Genomic DNA, 18536 nt, shown 5'->3' on the forward strand with positions numbered 1-18536 from the left:
CTCGCTCGAGCTCGAGTTCGACTAGTTCGAGTGACTGTTTACTTCCTTACATACAAGCGGCGCGGCTTCGGTCGGTGCATCGTCGTGAGTGCTTAAAAAAACACCTCGTCGTCAAACGTCTGTCAGTTCCAAAGAGTATATAATCACTACGTTTTGGTCAGTTCGGATCGGATGTGATTTCCGTGATTGCAGCCGGGCTACAATCAAGTTAACGTATTTAAATCGATTAAACGAAATTAAACGAAAATAGTGGTGATTTTATCGAGCACAATGGGTTCGGAAAGTTCGAAGTGCGATAGGTAAGTGAAACAGATTGTCGACAAAGGGAATGATATTCGATCCCCTGGTCACTTGTTTTTGCATGCTGCTTTGCTACGTGAACGAACGTGACATAATGTAACTTGAGTCTTTGAAAAATGTCGGTTATTGTGGTTTTTTTGCCTTCGTTTCCATTTCGACTATTTATGTATCTAGGTACCTAGGTGTACTCAATTTATGTGAAGTTAAATAACGAATGAAGTTAGTTTGGTAATTGAGGTTGTGATGGGCCGTTCACTGTAGGTAATAAGTACTTACTTCGTTTTTTTAGTATTAGAAAAAGGGTAATAATTAAGTAGGTACCTACTAATAAACAATCTCGACGAGTCTTTTTATTATAAAACCGTTTTTATTAAAACGGTTAATATTACTATGATACCAATACAATATAAGTGATGTCCTTGCTAATTGTTAGATATTGCTGTCTATTATTTTTCAAGTGTTTTCCAATAAAGACTCGTTAGATCGCTTTATGTTATTTCTAATGCTAAAAAAACGAAGTAGGTATACCCTACATAATGGGTACACATTCTTCCTTTGTCTAACCAAGAAAGTGTTCATTTAACAATACACCATGATTCTGGCGGTTCTCACTTTTTTTAACAAACTTCCCAATTGCGGGAAGGCTAGTAGGTAGGTAGGTACTTTATTTATACAACAGTAGTAAGTGTTCAAAATTTCTGCCGTTATCTCAGAAAAACACGCTCTGCACCTTTTTAAAAAAATACTTTTAAGTTTGCGTAGGTATTGCCCCTTTGTTTTTATTGATTTTTTCTTTGGGTTTGTGTTATTTTTACGCGTAATTCTTCAATCGTATTAAACTCCGTTTTATAAACTACTTCTTTGTAAAATCCCCAGATGCAAAAATCAACAGGATTTAGGTCTGGGGTGGGAACCTTGGATGGAGCCCCCATCCAAGACCCTCCGCGACCTATCCTTCTCTGTGGGAATTCTCTCACAATTCGAGCAAAATCAATTTTCCGTTAAATACTCCTGTCCATGAGTTAAATACTAAATTGGTGCTGGAAGGAAACTGTGACGTCGGACCAAATGAGGATTTTGGTACACCCAAGAATGGTAGTTGTGCATATTAAAGATACCTACTACCTGATCGCGTAAAACACGACTCGTCTGTCCATATTACATTATTAAAAAAAATCAGAATCAGCCTCGCATCTGGCGGGCTACTCCGAAACTCGAAACTCGAAGTTCGTGTCGTGCGATCCCTCTCGCTCTCGTATCAAACAGTGTAAGTGTCAGAGGGACCGCACGACACGAACTTCGAGTTTCGAGTTTCGGAGTAGCCCAGCAGCTTATCATTTTTTGACAAAAAGCAACTCCTCGTGCATAATCAGTCGGTAATAAATCTTGCACTTTTTTGTAGTGGTAGGGATGCATGCCCATACTGAACGTAAATTTTTATGGACAGTTCCATGCGAAAGACCTGTATTACGACCATGCCTTGGGATTATCTAAGAAAATTTTACTGGTTTAATTCCTAAGGTCGTTTTTAAAGTAATTTAAAATAAAAAATCAAATTTGAAAATTTATGAAAAATTTAAATGTAAGTACTCAAATTATTGTCACTGCTTCCGAAAAAAAATTCACGGTCGTAGGTCGAATATAGCTAGCCACTAAGAAATTATACCTGAAATCCGACATTTCTGAATTTTTTACTAAAATGCTCATAGGTAACTCTAAAACAAATGAAAATCTCTGAACATACATGGGGGTCGATTGGTTAGCTCCTGAGGTCCCCTACCTTTGGTCTTCGTTTGATCCACCCCCCACCCCCATTTGAAGAAATCGCCATTGGAAGAAATCGCTCTGAAGCAAAAGTCGCCTATTGCTTACCTTGTAATTTCTTCTCTGTGTACCTAACTGTTTTCTGTATCATAGAAATGTCTATAAAATATGTTCATATCATACTAGCTTTTGCCCGCGGCTTCGTCCGCGTGGAATTCGGAATTTCGGATATCGCGCGCTGTTACCTCGGGAACTTGCATTTTTCCGGAATAAAAAGTAGCCTATGTCACTCTGGCCCATAAACTATCTCTAGGTATGCCAAAAATCACGCCAATCCCTCACTCAGTTTCGACATGAAAGACGGACAAACATACAAACACACACACTTGGATATATATGGATAGAAATGTCTATTAAGATAAAAGTTTTACTTAACTCTTGTCACTTCCCCTCGAAAAGTTTAGCTTCAATACCTATTTTATTGTCATTGCATGGGTTCATCAGAGATGCCGAGGACGTGGTGAAAACGATGAAATTAGTAAATAATTTCTCCAAGTTACTTTCACGCAATAAACGACCCGAATCGTAAGTAAACAAAATGTACGAGGACTTAAAGTTTATAGCTCTAGCAGTAGTTAGTAGTATAGTATAGGTAGTAGTTTAGTATAGGTAGTAGTATCTATAGTATAGTTAGTAGCTACAACAGTAGCGGGAACCGTAGCAACTCTATATTCCCACCGTATCGCCTAAGTCTTTTAGCCCTAAGAATCAATTTGGTTGACTATACCTACAATAGGAATAGGTGCGACTTCAGATCATACAAACAAAGGGTCCGACGTCAATTATACCAATAGGCTATTTATACTTACGTATGAACTGACTGGATAACGTGACTGGATAATAAAATTCATTGTGTAGGTACATAAATGTTAAATTCGCACGCCGGTTTCCGGTAGGATATGCTAGATACTAAGTACTGTTATATTATATTCCACCTGTTGTAACCATATTCAGCGAATAAATTATCATTCATTGATTCATTCATTCAATGATGAAGCTTGTATCTATGTATGTATGTGTGTAGGTAAACTCTTTACTGTACAAAAGAAATGAAAGAAAACTTCTTGCTTGCTAGCTTGTGTCAAAGTATTCAATTTAATTTCATTAGCTTTTGCTTCGCTTATTTTGTTTTTATTACATTACACTGCTAATACTGCAATTATGTTTTCTTTCTTTAACCCAGGTCGCAAAAAACTCAATCTCAAGTGCAGCAGAGCACCAATCTGGCACAGACTACAACTACAACCCGACAACGCTCCAACTCCAACCCACCGCCTAAGTATGTTATCTGTCATAGCTTCTTATCGGAATAATGCAGAATAGAGATTAAGGCCAGTCAGAGACTTCTCTTTTGTTCTTCCTGGAATAGAACAGATAAGAATTGAAATCGGAAGGCTAGCATTCTCGTCACAAAGATAATATTATTATTGATCCGGTGGCCGTATCGTCTAAAGCCGCATTCACATTTCCGTCGTTTTGTGTTGGGATGGCGAGTCTCTCTCGCTCTTTCTCTCTCTCTCTCTATCTCTCTCTACCTTTGGTGCCACACAACAACAACACAAGCCGTCACTATACACACTGCATCAGATAAATGTGAACGCAACCATATAAAATGTATTAAACCAGATAAATGTGAGTGCGGCTTAACGCTCTCTCGCGATCGCATTCACCATCTCTTTTAACTCTCTCTCATCCTTTGCAGTGTGTCAGAAAGAGGTGGTGAACGAACGTGATTCCAAGTGCGTTACAATAAGGCCTCGGCTCGGCAAGAATGCCCGGTCACTGCCGTTAGTGTAAGTTTTCGGTTACAAAATACGTCACAAACGTTCCGCTAGAGGCGCTGTTCGTGTTTCCATATAAATTGAGATTTTAACGCGAACGCGATCTAGACGTATTTTGTAACCGAAAACTTACACTAAGGATACAGCAAGTAATCTATGATTATATATTATAATTATGATTATAAGCATCGCCGATCAAAACGTTCTGGCTGGCCGGCGTAAAATGCTTAGAGGCCAGACTATAATATGCAATATAAAAGGCTTGAAATTTGCTAAATGACGGAAATATACATGAAAACTGTAAAAGTATGCAACATTTAATTAAACAAGTCTTTAGGTTTTTTTAATTTTAAAATTAAGATATTAACAGTAAATTAATAATTATGTACTTATTTAATATTTTTTGGTTTAGTAAACGTTAACTATGAGATACTATAGTAGTAGTAATATTCCTACTATGTGCTAAATATACATGTAGTAGTGCAGTAGGTACATAGGTAATAAAATTGTGCCTTAAATCACTCAAAAATATGTTCATAAGTGGAAAAAGATCGTTCCACATCCACTGAGGTAACCAGGGCAGTATTTGAATTTGGATGATATGTATATCATTGCTTCTGATGATATTGCAAATGTAGTGAAAATATGCATCATCGCAAGAGTAGGCAAAATATGCAATAACCGATGAAAATCGTCTAAATATGCAATTTCATATAAGCCGGTCTCTAGCGAGTGATGTGATGATGAACGATGAACCCGGATTCTATTTTCTACTACATGAACATATGTCTGTGAACGATACTATTCGACCAGAGGCCGTACGTATTGCCTAACGTTTCTAATCGCAATCAAATTACAGATTTCACATAAAAAAAACCGGCCAAGAGCGTGTCGTACACGCCCAGGATAGGGTTCCGTAGCCATTAAGAAAAAATCAAATAATATTTTTCTAAGGATTTCGTATTGTGTAGGTACTGAATCTTCCAAGTTTAGGTATATTTTATACCTTAAGCTGCTATTTATAAATTTAGGATACAGGTTTACATTAATCTGATGACTCATACTTAGAGACAGATTTGGTTAATTTGATGACCAATATATTTCTTAGGGATAGATATAATAATAAGGGTATCGCAGTTTAGTGAAAAATCTAAATTTAAGTGACAGAAAATATAGTTCCCAAAAAAACTGTAATTTGACTGCGATCGCGAGCGTCAGAAAAGTTCGGGCCGTTGTTAGCGACGATCACACTTCCGATAGTCTAATGGAAGATTTAAAAGTACAGTAAAGCTCGTAAAGTAACTACTTAAATTCTGGAACGGTTTGAAATATTTCTCGTTAGGCCCCCCAACGTCTTAAATGTAGAACATACGTCAAAGCAAATGTAAACTTTTACTAATTGGTGTTAAATTTCAATTTCTAATAATTAAAATTAGACGTGAGTCTTACGAGTTACGAGGTTAAATTAATGACCGCAACAAAGTACTAAAGGGGTAAGGGTATTTTTGAGCTTAACTGCTCTGGAATGGGAAATGACACAATTTTGAATGTCCCGACTGTTGAACTTTAATTTACTAAAAATTAAATAACAGAGTTCTAGATCACAACACTTGTTTTTTCTTTTTAGTGTTTACTATTATCTTGATGCCATTTTCAGCTTGGAACGAGCTCGTACCCCGTATAGCGAGGATACCACGAGTAGAGACTTGGATACCAATATCAGACAAGCTAATACACAGAGATTGTATCCCAATCTTGACCATGTTACTAATGGAGTTAATAGATTGAACGCAAGAAACGACGACGATTATGTCGTCATAAGCCGGTACCAACAAAGGTAATTTAATTTGATAATATATGTGTACCTAATACTATCCTCCTAAGGCCCAACATCCTAAGTTTAGGACATACGTCAAAGCAAATGTCAACTTTTCCTAATTGACATTTCAAATTCTAATAATCGAAATTTGACGTGGGCCTCAGGTCAGGCAGGAGGCTATTGTTAAATTGTACAATAGTAGATTGATAACCAAGGGTGGAAAGTGACCCATTTCACCCGAGATATTTCTGACGCTCGAACGAAGTGAGAGCCCCAATAGTTCGAGGGGAAATGGGTAATTTCACTCGAGTTAGACACTACTTTTCATTTCTACTGTGAGGAAAGTAAAATACTACAAATTTAATTTACTTATATCCAACCTCCAACGGTACCTTTCGACCTGGCCACTTATGCCACGGCCGACTATAAAAAAAAATCGAGTTGGTCACGACCAAAAAGCTCATACACAAAACTGGAGGTTGAACGCCGAACGAAGAAGTTTGACCTTTATTACTTACTAGGTTTTACCCGCGGCTTCGCACGCGTAAACTATTCGGTCTGGTAGTTGCAATTGCATAGTTATTATAGTTGCATTAGCATTCCCTTGCTATTATCTAAGATGTCGTATTATGGATTTGATGTAACGACGATAAAATGGTTTAACAGTTATCTGACTGACCGTGCGCAGACCATCGTATTGCGTGGGCTGGATGGTAGTCCTCTGCGGTCCTCTCTTTGCCCTGTGACACGGGGTGTGCCGCAGGGTTCGATACTGGGTCCTCTTCTGTTTATATTGTACAGTTCTGATATTGTCAACAGTATAAAGAGCAGTGGATACCATCTTTACGCGGACGATTTTCAACTGTACGTCTCCTGCGCGCCGTCAGAAACGTCCATAGCTGTAAACGCCATCAATGCAGACCTCGATCGTGTTTCTGCTTGGTCAGAGAGCAACTGTTTGGTCCTCAATCCCGGCAAATCGAAGTACATAGTATTTGGATCGAGACATCAAATTCAGAATGCTATTGATGCTCTGGCTACCGGGAATGTTGCCGTTATGGGTGATCCAATAGAACGGGTGGTAGAAGCTAACAACCTTGGCCTCCTTATGGACGGCAAGCTGAGCTTTGAGAACCACATTTTAAAAGTTGTGAGTAACGGCTTCTACCGTCTCAAAGTTCTGTACAATATACTCGATTACCTTAGTGTCGATTTGCGTGTTGACCTTTGTGAATCGCTTATATTGTCCAGATTAAACTATTGTGATGTTGTTTATGACGGCTGCATTGTTGGTCGTTCTAAGAGGCTTTTACAGCGGGTGCAGAACGCATGCGCTCGTTTTTGTTTCCGTGTCCCTCCCCGCTGCCACATCACTCCGTACCTGAACGCCGCTAACTTGTTGAACATGTCTGCACGCAGGCGCATGCACCTCGCTACCCTGCTGTTTGGTGTGAGACGCTACAGGACCCCATTGTACCTCCACAGTAAAATTGTTTGGGCGAGGAGTGAGCGCAGGAGCGCAATGGCTCTTGTGCCCAAGCACCGGACTGCAGCATTCCGCGGAAGTTTTAAGTTTGCGGCGTCCAAGTGCTGGAATGATATTCCTCCCCCTATCCAAGGAGCGTGTAGTGGGTATACCTTCAAGCGCAAGCTGAAGGATTACTTGTTGACGCTCCAAAAATCCTTTCCCTATCCAGCACTTTGACATGCCAACCACATTGATATCAGGCCGGCGCCTGATGTTTTTAAACAATCCATTTTTTCTTCTTTCTTTTAATTATTGTTCGTTGTAATTTATTTATTTCCTGGTTTGTTATAGTTATTATTATTATTTTTTCTCTTAAGTTTATTTGTGTATGTATATATAAGTGGTTTATTTATTTATTATATTTGTGTATCGTTCCGTGAGTCACAGACGGTTCTGGCAGAAAATCAGCGCTGCAGGCGTTTAACGCTTCAGCATAATGCTGAGTCAGCGACCGTTTCACTTTCGCGGGGACACACAACATTGTGTATATTGTATTTAATGTTTTCATGTGTTTTTCTGTAATTTTTTATTTTATTTGTGTTAATTTTGCTGTATATGTGTGTCTTCTGTGTAAGTGAATAAATGTCTTCTTTCTTTCTTTCTCAATTGAAATTTTCGGGATTTTACAAAATTCCCCTGGAAATTTCCAAAATTTATATCGTGGCCTTCATTGAGGTTGTGTTATGAATAACTGTACAAAATTCAAGACTCTAAACCCAGTGCTAAAATATCAAAATTTTTCCCTATCCAAATTCAAATTCATATCATTTATTCAGTAAATAGGCCGCAATGGGCACTTTTACAAGTATTTTTTTTAAATACCAGCACTTTCGAAAAGACCATCATTGCCAAGAATAATGCGCCGCAAGAAGCTTGGCAGTCATTTTTTTAAATAAAATAAGTACAAATAAAATACTTAAAAACTACAGTAAGTATACAATTAAAGAAAAAAAATACAAAATAATAATAACAATAATACACGGATTTATGGTGTCCCTTAGTTACAAAACTATCCCCTGGAAATATCGGGATAAAAAGTAGCGTATGTGTTATTCTAGACGTCCAGCTATCTACATACCAAATTTCATGCCTCTAAGCCCAGCGGTTGTTATTTCGAGATTTTATCCCTATCCCGTGGGAATATCGGAATAAAAAGTAGCCTATGTGGTATTCCAGAAGTCCAGCTATCTACATACCAAATTTCATGGCTCTAAGCCCAGTGGTTGTTATTTCGAGATTTTATCCCTAGTTATCCCGTAAGAATATTGGGTCAAAAAGTCACTTAAGTGTTATTCCAGATGTCCAGTTACCTACATACCAAATTTCATGACTCTAAGCCCAGCGGTTATTATTTCGAGATTTTATCCCTATCCCGTGGGAATATCGGAATAAATAGTAGCCTATGTGTTATTCCAGAGGTCCAGCTACCTATACACTAAATTTCATGGCTCTAAGCCCAGCGGTTGTTATTTCAAGATTTTATCCCTAGGTATCCCGTGGGAATATCGAACCAAAAAGTTGCCTATGTGTTATTTCAGACATCCAACTACCTACATACCAAATTTCATGGCTCAAAGCCCAGCGGTTGTTATTTCAAGATTTTATCCCTAGGTATCCCGTGGGAATATCGGGTCAAAAAGTCACCTATGTTTTATTCCAGACGTCCAACTACCTACATACCAAATTTCATGACTCTAAGCCTAGCGATTGTTATTTCGAGATTTTATCCCTATCCCGTGGGAATATCGGGATAAAAAATATCCTATGTTTTAATCCAGGTTATAAACTAACTTTCCGCCAAATTTCATCCAAATCCGTCCAGCCGTTTAAGCGTGAAAAAGTATCAAACATACTCACTCACTCACTCACAAACTTTCACATTTATAATATTAGTAGGACTAGCTTTTCCCGCGGCTCCGCCCGCGTTGTATTCGGTAATCGCGCGCTGTTCCCTCGGGAACTGTGCATTTTTCCGGGATAAAAAGTAGCCTATGTCACTCTCGGGCCCATAAACTATATCTGTGCCAAAAATCACGTCGATCCGTCGCTCCGTTACGACGTGAAAGACGGACAAACACACAAACATACAAACACACTTTCGCATTTATAATATTATAAGTATATAGATATAAGTATAAGTATGGTTTTATATATTCCATCTCTTTCTTTCACATTTCACGAATGACTTCCATCTCTTTCTTAACCTAACTAAAGAAAGAGATGCAATATGTTCGTGATGTAACAAAGATCAAATTTCTTGTCTCAAACGGATGTTCGGCATTCAACTTCCAGTGTTAAGCTCCTTGGTCGCGACGTGCATCTAGATGGCCATGCGACTCCGTGGCTAAACGAAAAATTAAAAAAAAAAATACTTTCCACTCTAGAGATTAAAACGCAATTTTCCACCCGGCAGATAGCCGCCCATGAAAATTAAACTTTCCGAACAGGAGAGATAAAAAATAGATTCTAATTACAATCAGCTGCGTGTTATAGCTACTGTGCACCAGTCATATATATAATACATATCTATACCCAGTAATTATCCGGATAATAAGGATTGAATGCCTTGTGTATGGTAGGTAAGTATCATGGATATCATTGTATTCGCGTTCGTGGACCTTTAATTGTCAAATAAAAGTACAGGAGCAGAAAAATAATATTTTTAAGTCTTAATTGAAACTAACTATCTTTTTCTTGATATATGTTTAAAAAATATTTAGAATACACACACATTTATTTACAAAGGGGGATCTCCTGCCCTGCCTATTCGTACCTGGTATAGCGTGGGGAGGGGACACCACAAAAGAGAAATTTCTCTCTAGGCGGATCGCGTCTATTTATATTATTGTCAAAGAAACAATCAAATTTAGCATTTTAATACAATCAGTTACTAAACTAATACTAATTTGATCTTTTGGAAAGAAAGATTCATTTAGAAAAAAAACGGGCCAAGAGCGTATATAAGTAAGTATGTTGCAGGTGCTGGTAGGACCTTGTGCAAGGTCCGCCCGGATTGCTACCACCATCTTGCTCGCTAATCCTGCCGTGAAGCAGCAGTGCTTGCACTGTTGTGTTTCGGCGTGGAGAGTAAGACAGCCGGTGAAATTACTGGCACTTGAGGTATCCCATCTTTGGCCTCTAGGTGGGCAACGCATCTGCAATACCCCTTGGTGTTGCAGATGTTTATGGGCGGTGGTGATCTCTTAACCATCAGGAGACCCACATGCTCGTTTGTCATCCAGTCGAATAAAAAAAAAGTAATATTTTTAAGGATTTCGTATTTTATACGGAATCTTCCAAGTTTAGGTATATTATATACCTTAGGCTGCTATTTAAGAGTAAAACTACTAATAATTCTCAAGCAAACTTAGCCGTTATAGTTTTCCTTGAAATTTTGATAGAAGTACTTACTACCATCCTGATTTTTTTCAAATTTTACCACCCACCGGTTTAGATTTTAGAGGGGGGGGACGCTCGATTTTAATGAAAATTTGCACTTTAAAGTTGAATATTTCGCAAAAAAATCAATGAATCGGAAAATCGTCTTAGCAAACCCCTAGTGGTTTTAAAAAACCCAGATTGGGTTGGATGAGAGAAAAAATCACCCCCACTATACGTCTGTAAAAATAGACGATTTAGGTATCCTAAAAAAAAATATATTTTTTATTTTTTATTGTACCATTTTGTCGGCATAGTTTACATATATATCCGTGCAAAATTACAGCTTTCTAGCATTGATTGATAGTCCCTGAGCAAAGCCGCGGACGGACGGACAGACAGATAGACAGACATGGCGAAACTATAAGGTTTCCGTTTTTGCCATTTTGGCTCCGGAGCCCCAAAAACGAATTTAGAAAAAAATATGGGTTTAGTTTTTTTTTTTTAAATGTGAAAAAATAACATTCTTTTTTTCAAGGTACAGCAGTAATCCTTCCGCCCCTCCCGCGGCCGACGTAACAGAGTTGCCTGAAGCTGCACCCGCTTATAGCGCACCAACGTCTCCGCAACCAAGGCAAGTCCCTATACGAAATAAGATTGGCACACGCCGTTATTTCCACGTTAACGTAGGTACCTACTCGTAATTTATTAATCTTTGCTGACCATGTATTTGAATAATAAACAAATGTGAACTTAACTTCCTCTAATATACCTAGGTACAGTGTGTTACCGCCAGCCAGGCTTTTTTAAGGGAGGTTGAATACTTACGTATTTCTGTGACATAACCATGACATTAATTAATAAACTTCAGACTTTGTTAACTTTCTTACAAAATTATAATTGCCAGCAATATACAGCAAAGTAAATCTGTCGGCTGTCATTTAATTTACACTTAGGTACTTACTTGTCAATGTTAATTAAGTAGGTACAGTCAAGTGCAAAGACATCGATCGACACGGCCAAAGTTGCAAAAATATGTATACACGACCTTAATGTGCATAAAGTCGTATAATTATACATATTTTTGCAACTTTGGCCGTGTCGATATCTTTGCACTTGACTGTACTTTGTATAGTGAAGAGATAGTACATACAGTACAGAAGCCTGGTCAAAAAATAAAACCTGGCTGCCGGTACACACTGTAGTTATAAAGCTAGAAACACACTGACGCCGGAGGCGGAGCGGCGCGGAGTCGGTGCCGTTTGTAGGTAATATTCGAGCAAACGTGAAAGAGGGCAAGGGCATACAGAATACCGCGCCACGCTCATTTTCCGCGCGGTATTCTGTGTACCCTCTTTCATGTTACTATTACATCTATATTAAAACAGGTACCGCTTTATAGCTCGAATATTACAACCGGTACTTATAGTCTGTCAAAAAAGAGAAGAAATTAAAAAGTGGCAACACTGTAGTGTCAGCCCTTTCAAACCCTGTCAAACCAAAAAGGGAGGACACTACAGTGTTGCCACTTTTTAATTTCTTCTCTTTTTTGACAGACTATACCGCCTTCGCGCCGCGCCGTACCTACCTCCCCGCCACCGCTCTCTGTGTGTTTCAAGCTTTAAGTATAATTTGATACTGACATATTCTATGGATTTCATCTGACAATAATGGGCTAGTTTACTAATACTTAAATCTAGTTAGTCATTCAGTTAGATTATCAGAAAATATTGGACACGTATTTTTTCATTTATCAATTAAACAAATAATTATGAACATATAGCCAGTTAAAGTTCAGCGCGACGACACGCCGTGCTACACTTTTTTTTTAGATTGTGTGTGGCTTGGTAACAAGACCTTTAAGCCAAGTCTTTATTTTAGAAGTCCTTGTTTTTCACTTTGATCACGTAAATTCACTTATTTCACTTAAAATTAGTGCTACACTTAGTGGCACCGTGGTACACTTTTTAGCACGGCCACAGAATAGATAATGCACGGCCTGATGTCAGAGCCACCACTCGGGATCTTAGACGCGCTTGATGAAGCGCATCATCATCTATTTACAACAGAAAAAAATAATTCGTGTCCAATATTTCGATGGGTCCTACGTACAAGGGCATAAGTGTAAAATCGTAACTCAAACATGGTGTATCCGAGACTTCTAAAATTTGGCACACTAGCTAATAGTACTCTGTCCTTCAACCACAACGAATCAATTTTAATAAAATATTTTTTCATTAAAAGTTATTGCACATACGCCCATATACCTACGTGAATTTCCGGGAGATACACTTGTGTTCAGAAAGACAGTAAGAAGATCTATGTGGTACTTTGTAAAATAAAAAAAGTAATATAATCACATTACGATGTAGCATTTGGGTAGCGGCGTTCCGCTTGACGTACATACAAGTAGGTACCTAAATGGCAGTTATGCCCACAGATTCTGAAAAAAAAAACACCAGGGATTTACCGCGTAAAAGTATAAGACATACGTTTAGCCCTTTTACGTTAAAATTGCATCTAGTTCGGCCATTTTACTTCAATGATAACTCGAAAAATAATTGAACAACAATGTTTTTTAATCCACTATCTATCTATATATATATATATATATATATATAGTTTATAGATACATATAACAAAGCATATAACGCACAAAACTCAAAATTGAAAAAATCACTGGCCCTTAAGTATGCATATACATATAGGACCCATCGATTTCCTGATAATCTAACTGACGGACTAATTAAAATATTTTTTACCAAGGCCACACAAGGCCAGGTATGGCCACAAACAAAGTAGTTTAAAAAAAACACTGCGCACAGAATGTCTGCATCTATCTTATTAATGTTTGTTGTAAAGGTGCGGACCCAGCAACCCAGGCCCATCAGATGTGCCGCATTCTGTTTTACCCAAGAAAAACCCAAGGGCAAGATCTGTATCTAGGTGAGTCATAGCAATATTTAAAACAATTTTCTTTTGCTACCAATTTTTCTATGGATCAATACTTAATTATATTTATCTAGGTAGGGGGAGCCATGGTGGCCTAATTATTTTAATTTAATCTATGACCTCTCAAGCGAGGATGTGGGTTTGTCCCAGGTTCGCACTTTGAGTTTTTCGAAATTCATGTGCGAAATTACATTGTTTACCACAAGCTTTACGGTAAAGGAAACTTGAACAAACTTGCGAAGCAATTCAATGGTGTGTGTGAAGTTCCCGATCCGCACTGGGCCCGCGCCGCGTAGGAACTATCAAGCCCTCATTGTGAGAGGAGGCCTGTGCCCAGTAGTGGGACGTATATATGGGCTGGGATGATGAAGATGAGTGTCATGCTCTCTGTCTGTACCATAGCAGTTTTAGTCCAATTTCGATGCGGTTTCTATGTGAAAACGAGTTTTTTGCGCTGGATATAGCTACCAATGTTTCATCAAAATCGGGTCAACCGTTTTTGAGATATTGAACTTTGAAACTACAATACAAACAAACAAACATGGATGCACAGATGAACCAGAAAAAAGATAGTTTGTATTTTCGATATGGATTTCACGGGATGACCGAAATAAAAAATACAAAAAGACTCCAAAAACTAATTTTAATTCGTTAATAAGGGTTTTCCCAGAGATAAGACCAAGCTAGATTCCTACATACTTACCAAATTTTATCGAAATCGTTGGAGCCGTTTCCGAGATTCTGATTAGGTATATAATGTATTATTTGCTCGTTTCAGGTATTAGATTAGACAGATAGCTTTTTTTACTTTCGACTTCTAACTTTTTTTTGCAGAGCCCGTGCTCTCGACCCTAGGTACAATTGCCCAACATGTACCCAACGATTGGGTCTGACGATTTACATCTGCGAGAAAGGTCACGGAACGTGCAAGGATTGTAAAGAAAACAACAGGACATGTGGCTCGGAGAATGGTCGCTGCGGTGCACCCATTACTGGGATGAGGAATATAGCGCTGGAAGCTTTCGTAGCCGAGGTAAGTTGAAGTAAAAATGTGCTAATTTCAAAATTATAACCTAGAACAGCGGGAACAGCCCGTCGTTTCGCCTAAAGGTGCGGCCATGTAGCCGCTCGATATTCGTTTCCAGCGACAAATCTGATCACGTGACCCTGTATTTCCCGCGACTCAAAAATATTAGCGTCGAACAGAAACAGCAGCGTCACGTTGGATGCTTGCAGGAATGATCTTGGTCTTAGGAGCTGATTTCTTGGCTCCTTTAATGACAGTCGTATCAGTGGTACAAATAAAAGAAATTGGAGTGAATGAAAACAAAAAATAACAGTATTGGGTTGTGAACCACTATGTCCACTATTTGGCAAACACTGATCTAGAATGAACAGTTGAGTGTATTAACATAACCAACGCATCAAAAATATTTAGTCAAGGTCAAAAACACATGAGTATATGAACGTTACCAAGACGTCAAAAATATCTGCACGTACTTACACCTTTATGCCACTTGGTTTACTAATGTCGATGTAATTGTATACTATACTTACTTCGTTTTTTTAGCATTAGAAAAAAATCCCTTACCTTCTTTCTAATGCTAAAAAAAACGAAGTATGCATATGTTTGGCGTTAAGGCTGTATAGACATTTATTTGATTTATATGATCTTGACTGTTGTACCCTTATTTCTTTATTGTTAATTTTTCTTATCGACTTACAGTATACCTACACCAAAACGTCCACTAACATTACTTAACTAAGAATTTATACATCTTAATTTAAATTTTATCTTAATCTAAGAACATATAGTTGTCGTATTATAATAGCACCTGGGCCCAATTGCATGATAAATTACAAGCAAATTTTATTAATAAATTTCCATACAATATCGCTAATACTATTTACTTGCTTTTACTTTATTATGCCACTGAGCCCTGCTAAAACTAGGGTAACGCTGCCTTCTAGTGTCACGAATAACCCCCAAATTTGTTAAAAAAAATACGATCATCTACTTCGCAATGAAATGTGTCCTGACTAGGGTTGCCAGATGGCCGGGACATCCGGGATTGTCCCGGAATTACGTGTCTTGTCCCGTGTCCAGGAATTACACTTTAATGTCCCGGATTTAGACTACGAGAGCAGTATTGCCTTCCATATAAAAAATTGAAGCTGCGGTTAACATTGCCGGCCTGTATTCAGAATGCACATGCCTGAGAACTGTTGTTTTTGAGATCCTTCCAAAAGACTTGCCAAATTACAAAATCTGGGCTCACTTTTTAAAAACGACCAATTGTAACGATTCTGTCAATTTGAAGAAAATAGTTGGTTTTGTGCTTGTATTGATATTTAACTACCGGCCCAATTTCTAACCCTCTGTTATTGTCCCGGAAATTAAATGCATGTATCTGGAAACCCTAGTCCTGACTCCTTGTCCTACCCTTATTATGAGTCTGATGAAAACTGTTTGCGACCACACTATGCACATAAATATGTTGCTAATAATGTACCTTTGATTTTAGCACGGCCAAAATCAACTCTCTAAATGTGAAAATGAAAAATGCACCCTGCGTTTTAACGTCCACGGTATGGAGAAACACCTCAAAGAGTGCCCCTTTGGAGTAATAGACTGCCCCATGGGTAAATTCTTAGGAAAATGCTCTTCTCGATGTAAGTTTCCCTACAAAAAGTGATTTACACGAGTGGTTATTACCATATTTTTCCGCCAGCCACATTAGAGCTCAGGCTCGTAAATTATGTAGCTATAGTCGCCGTTGCCGATTACGGCATGGATAACTATATACCGCTTTATATTCGCATTAAATTTATTTCAATAAATTACTTTTCACCTTATAGCGTCAAGCTCAAAAATAACTAAGTTTGTCACTGTGATTAATATATAACATATATTCGTCCCAGGTTTTGTTTATCGCGACAAAGTTTTAGGAGGTTCAGCCAATTTTGAGCTTAGACTGCACTTTTAGACGTCTGATGATAATTATATTGTGTATTTTCCAGGCAAAATTGAAGACCTTGCATCTCATTTTGACTCCTGCCACAAGGAACAGCGTGGTGCCGAACTAGATAAAGAAATGTTCATTTTATTATCCGCGTATATCCAAAAACTATACCTCATCAAGAACGGTCCGTACAACTTTTTATTACATCTCAAGGTCTCTGAGATTGATCACATGGTTTATATGGCTGTGCAATTACTAGGGACTACAGTGAGCTCCTCAAAATGGTCATATGAGTTCCATGTATATAATAAGAGTCAGCCTCGCAGAAAGTATCAGCATGTAATTAACTGTCATGCCATGAGTACTCCTTTAAAAGAAATATTTACTGATAAAAACTGTGCTGCGCTCCCTATCGGTTTTGCGACGAGTTTTGTGAACGAAGGCGCTCTTACGTTCAAGTTATTTATTACGAAGACTGGAGGAAATCGCCCGCGGAAACGCAATGACGACTTGAAACCTACTAATTTAGAGAATTAATTTGTTATGCTGCGTATAGACTGACCTAGTCACATACGTCGCCTTGCAAGTTTGCCTCCTCATATGTTTATTACTAGACTAATGATAATACATACTAAAATACTTAGGTACTTGAATTTGATAGTGTTGTTTACTTAGACCTAATATTTTCCAAATGATAAATCGAGAGTCATTATTTAATTAGTAACCGCAAATGACCCAAGAAAAAGTAACTATTTATTGTGTCTATGATTAAATAGCCACCTAGTTATTATTGTGTTATTACTAAGTGCTTTCGTTAAATAATTCCATTTTAATTTGTGACATTATCTTTATTGTGAAACTAATTACTTGATCCGTGATACGTTTGTAACGAACTTAGTTGTTAACTTGGTACCTACAGTCAAGGGCATAAATATAATGTAGGTACGTTACCAAGACGTCAAAACATCTATACATACACCTTTATCTCTCTAAACATAAGGCCGATGTATAAGTACATATATTTTTGCCCTCGGCTGTACTTAAATAACTCTGTTCATTAGTAACAAAGTTAGTCGCGGCGTGTCACGAGCGTCCTAATAATGAATAATTGTTGAGTTTGAAGGGTTTATATTTGAATTATTATGAAAGGTGGCCCACGGGATCACACCAAATTAAATTTTATAAACTAACTTTATTTTGTGGTATTCTTTTTATAAAGTAGTTTTGTAAGACAACAATTAACTCTGCTTACAGAGAATTGTTAATATGTAAAAGCGTATCATCCCGTACGCGCATGGAAAAATATTTTTCCTGATGTCAAGTAGGTGCCGGTTCGATCCAGATTTAGATAGATGATGTAAATTGTTGAGGAAAGAAATATAACGGATAAGTATGTGATGTACCCTACTTGATCCATAACTGTCTCTATACCTACTGCGAAACTACTAACAAACAACATTCAATACTTTACAGTATAAAAATAGTTTATTAAGAAAGTATCGCTTTACAGAATGTAAATGTCTGAAAGTTTATACACCGAGACTAATGATCCTATACTCCGTTTAATTTAAGGTTTGAATTAACGGTCAAATTTTACAACACGTTTCTCGGTATTTCGAACACTTTGAGTGTTTAGCTAGATAAATACTCAAATTTCGAATACAAATGGACTAAAAATACCTACATGTACATTTATTTGCGGTATTTATTATGTTCTTATTATAGAAGTTAACACAATTTTAAATAGTTTCTTTGTTTCATTTAAAAACGTGTGCAAAATTTACCGTTCAGTTTCAAATGTTAACATAAATGAAGTATAGGCTTATGCTGTTCAATATACATTCTGGATGTTTCATTCACTCGAGGTTCGGTGCAAGCGATGTTTCTTGATGATAAGTAAATCTTATTCATGATTTAATGAGATCTGTTACTAAGTACGATTATGCTGCCGCAATATAAGATTAGACAGGAATCTTTTAGCAGCAGAATGA

The 18536-nt window shown here is 37.7% G+C and overlaps 1 protein-coding gene across 4 annotated transcripts; it reads left to right on the top strand.

The window, feature by feature from the left end:
* Window positions 1–9: 9 nt before the first annotated feature.
* LOC141431142 (E3 ubiquitin-protein ligase SIAH1A-like) lies at window positions 10–17740 on the top strand. Of its 4 annotated transcripts, none has more exons than XM_074092173.1 (8): window positions 10–299; window positions 3308–3403; window positions 5563–5742; window positions 11169–11264; window positions 13493–13576; window positions 14417–14615; window positions 16108–16255; window positions 16604–17740. In XM_074092173.1, the coding sequence occupies exons 1-8, from the start codon at window positions 271–273 to the stop codon at window positions 17080–17082; spliced, it is 1311 nt and encodes a 436-aa protein (XP_073948274.1). In that variant the 5' UTR covers window positions 10–270; the 3' UTR covers window positions 17083–17740. The 4 variants fall into 4 exon arrangements, with proteins under 4 accessions (XP_073948274.1, XP_073948276.1, XP_073948275.1 ...); XM_074092172.1 differs by lacking the exon at window positions 10–299 and adding an exon at window positions 2537–2649; XM_074092175.1 differs by lacking the exon at window positions 3308–3403.
* Window positions 17741–18536: the final 796 nt, after the last annotated feature.

This window comes from Choristoneura fumiferana, chromosome 9 (assembly GCF_025370935.1).
Source record: "Choristoneura fumiferana chromosome 9, NRCan_CFum_1, whole genome shotgun sequence".
In the NCBI taxonomy this organism is placed as follows: domain Eukaryota; kingdom Metazoa; phylum Arthropoda; class Insecta; order Lepidoptera; family Tortricidae; genus Choristoneura; species Choristoneura fumiferana.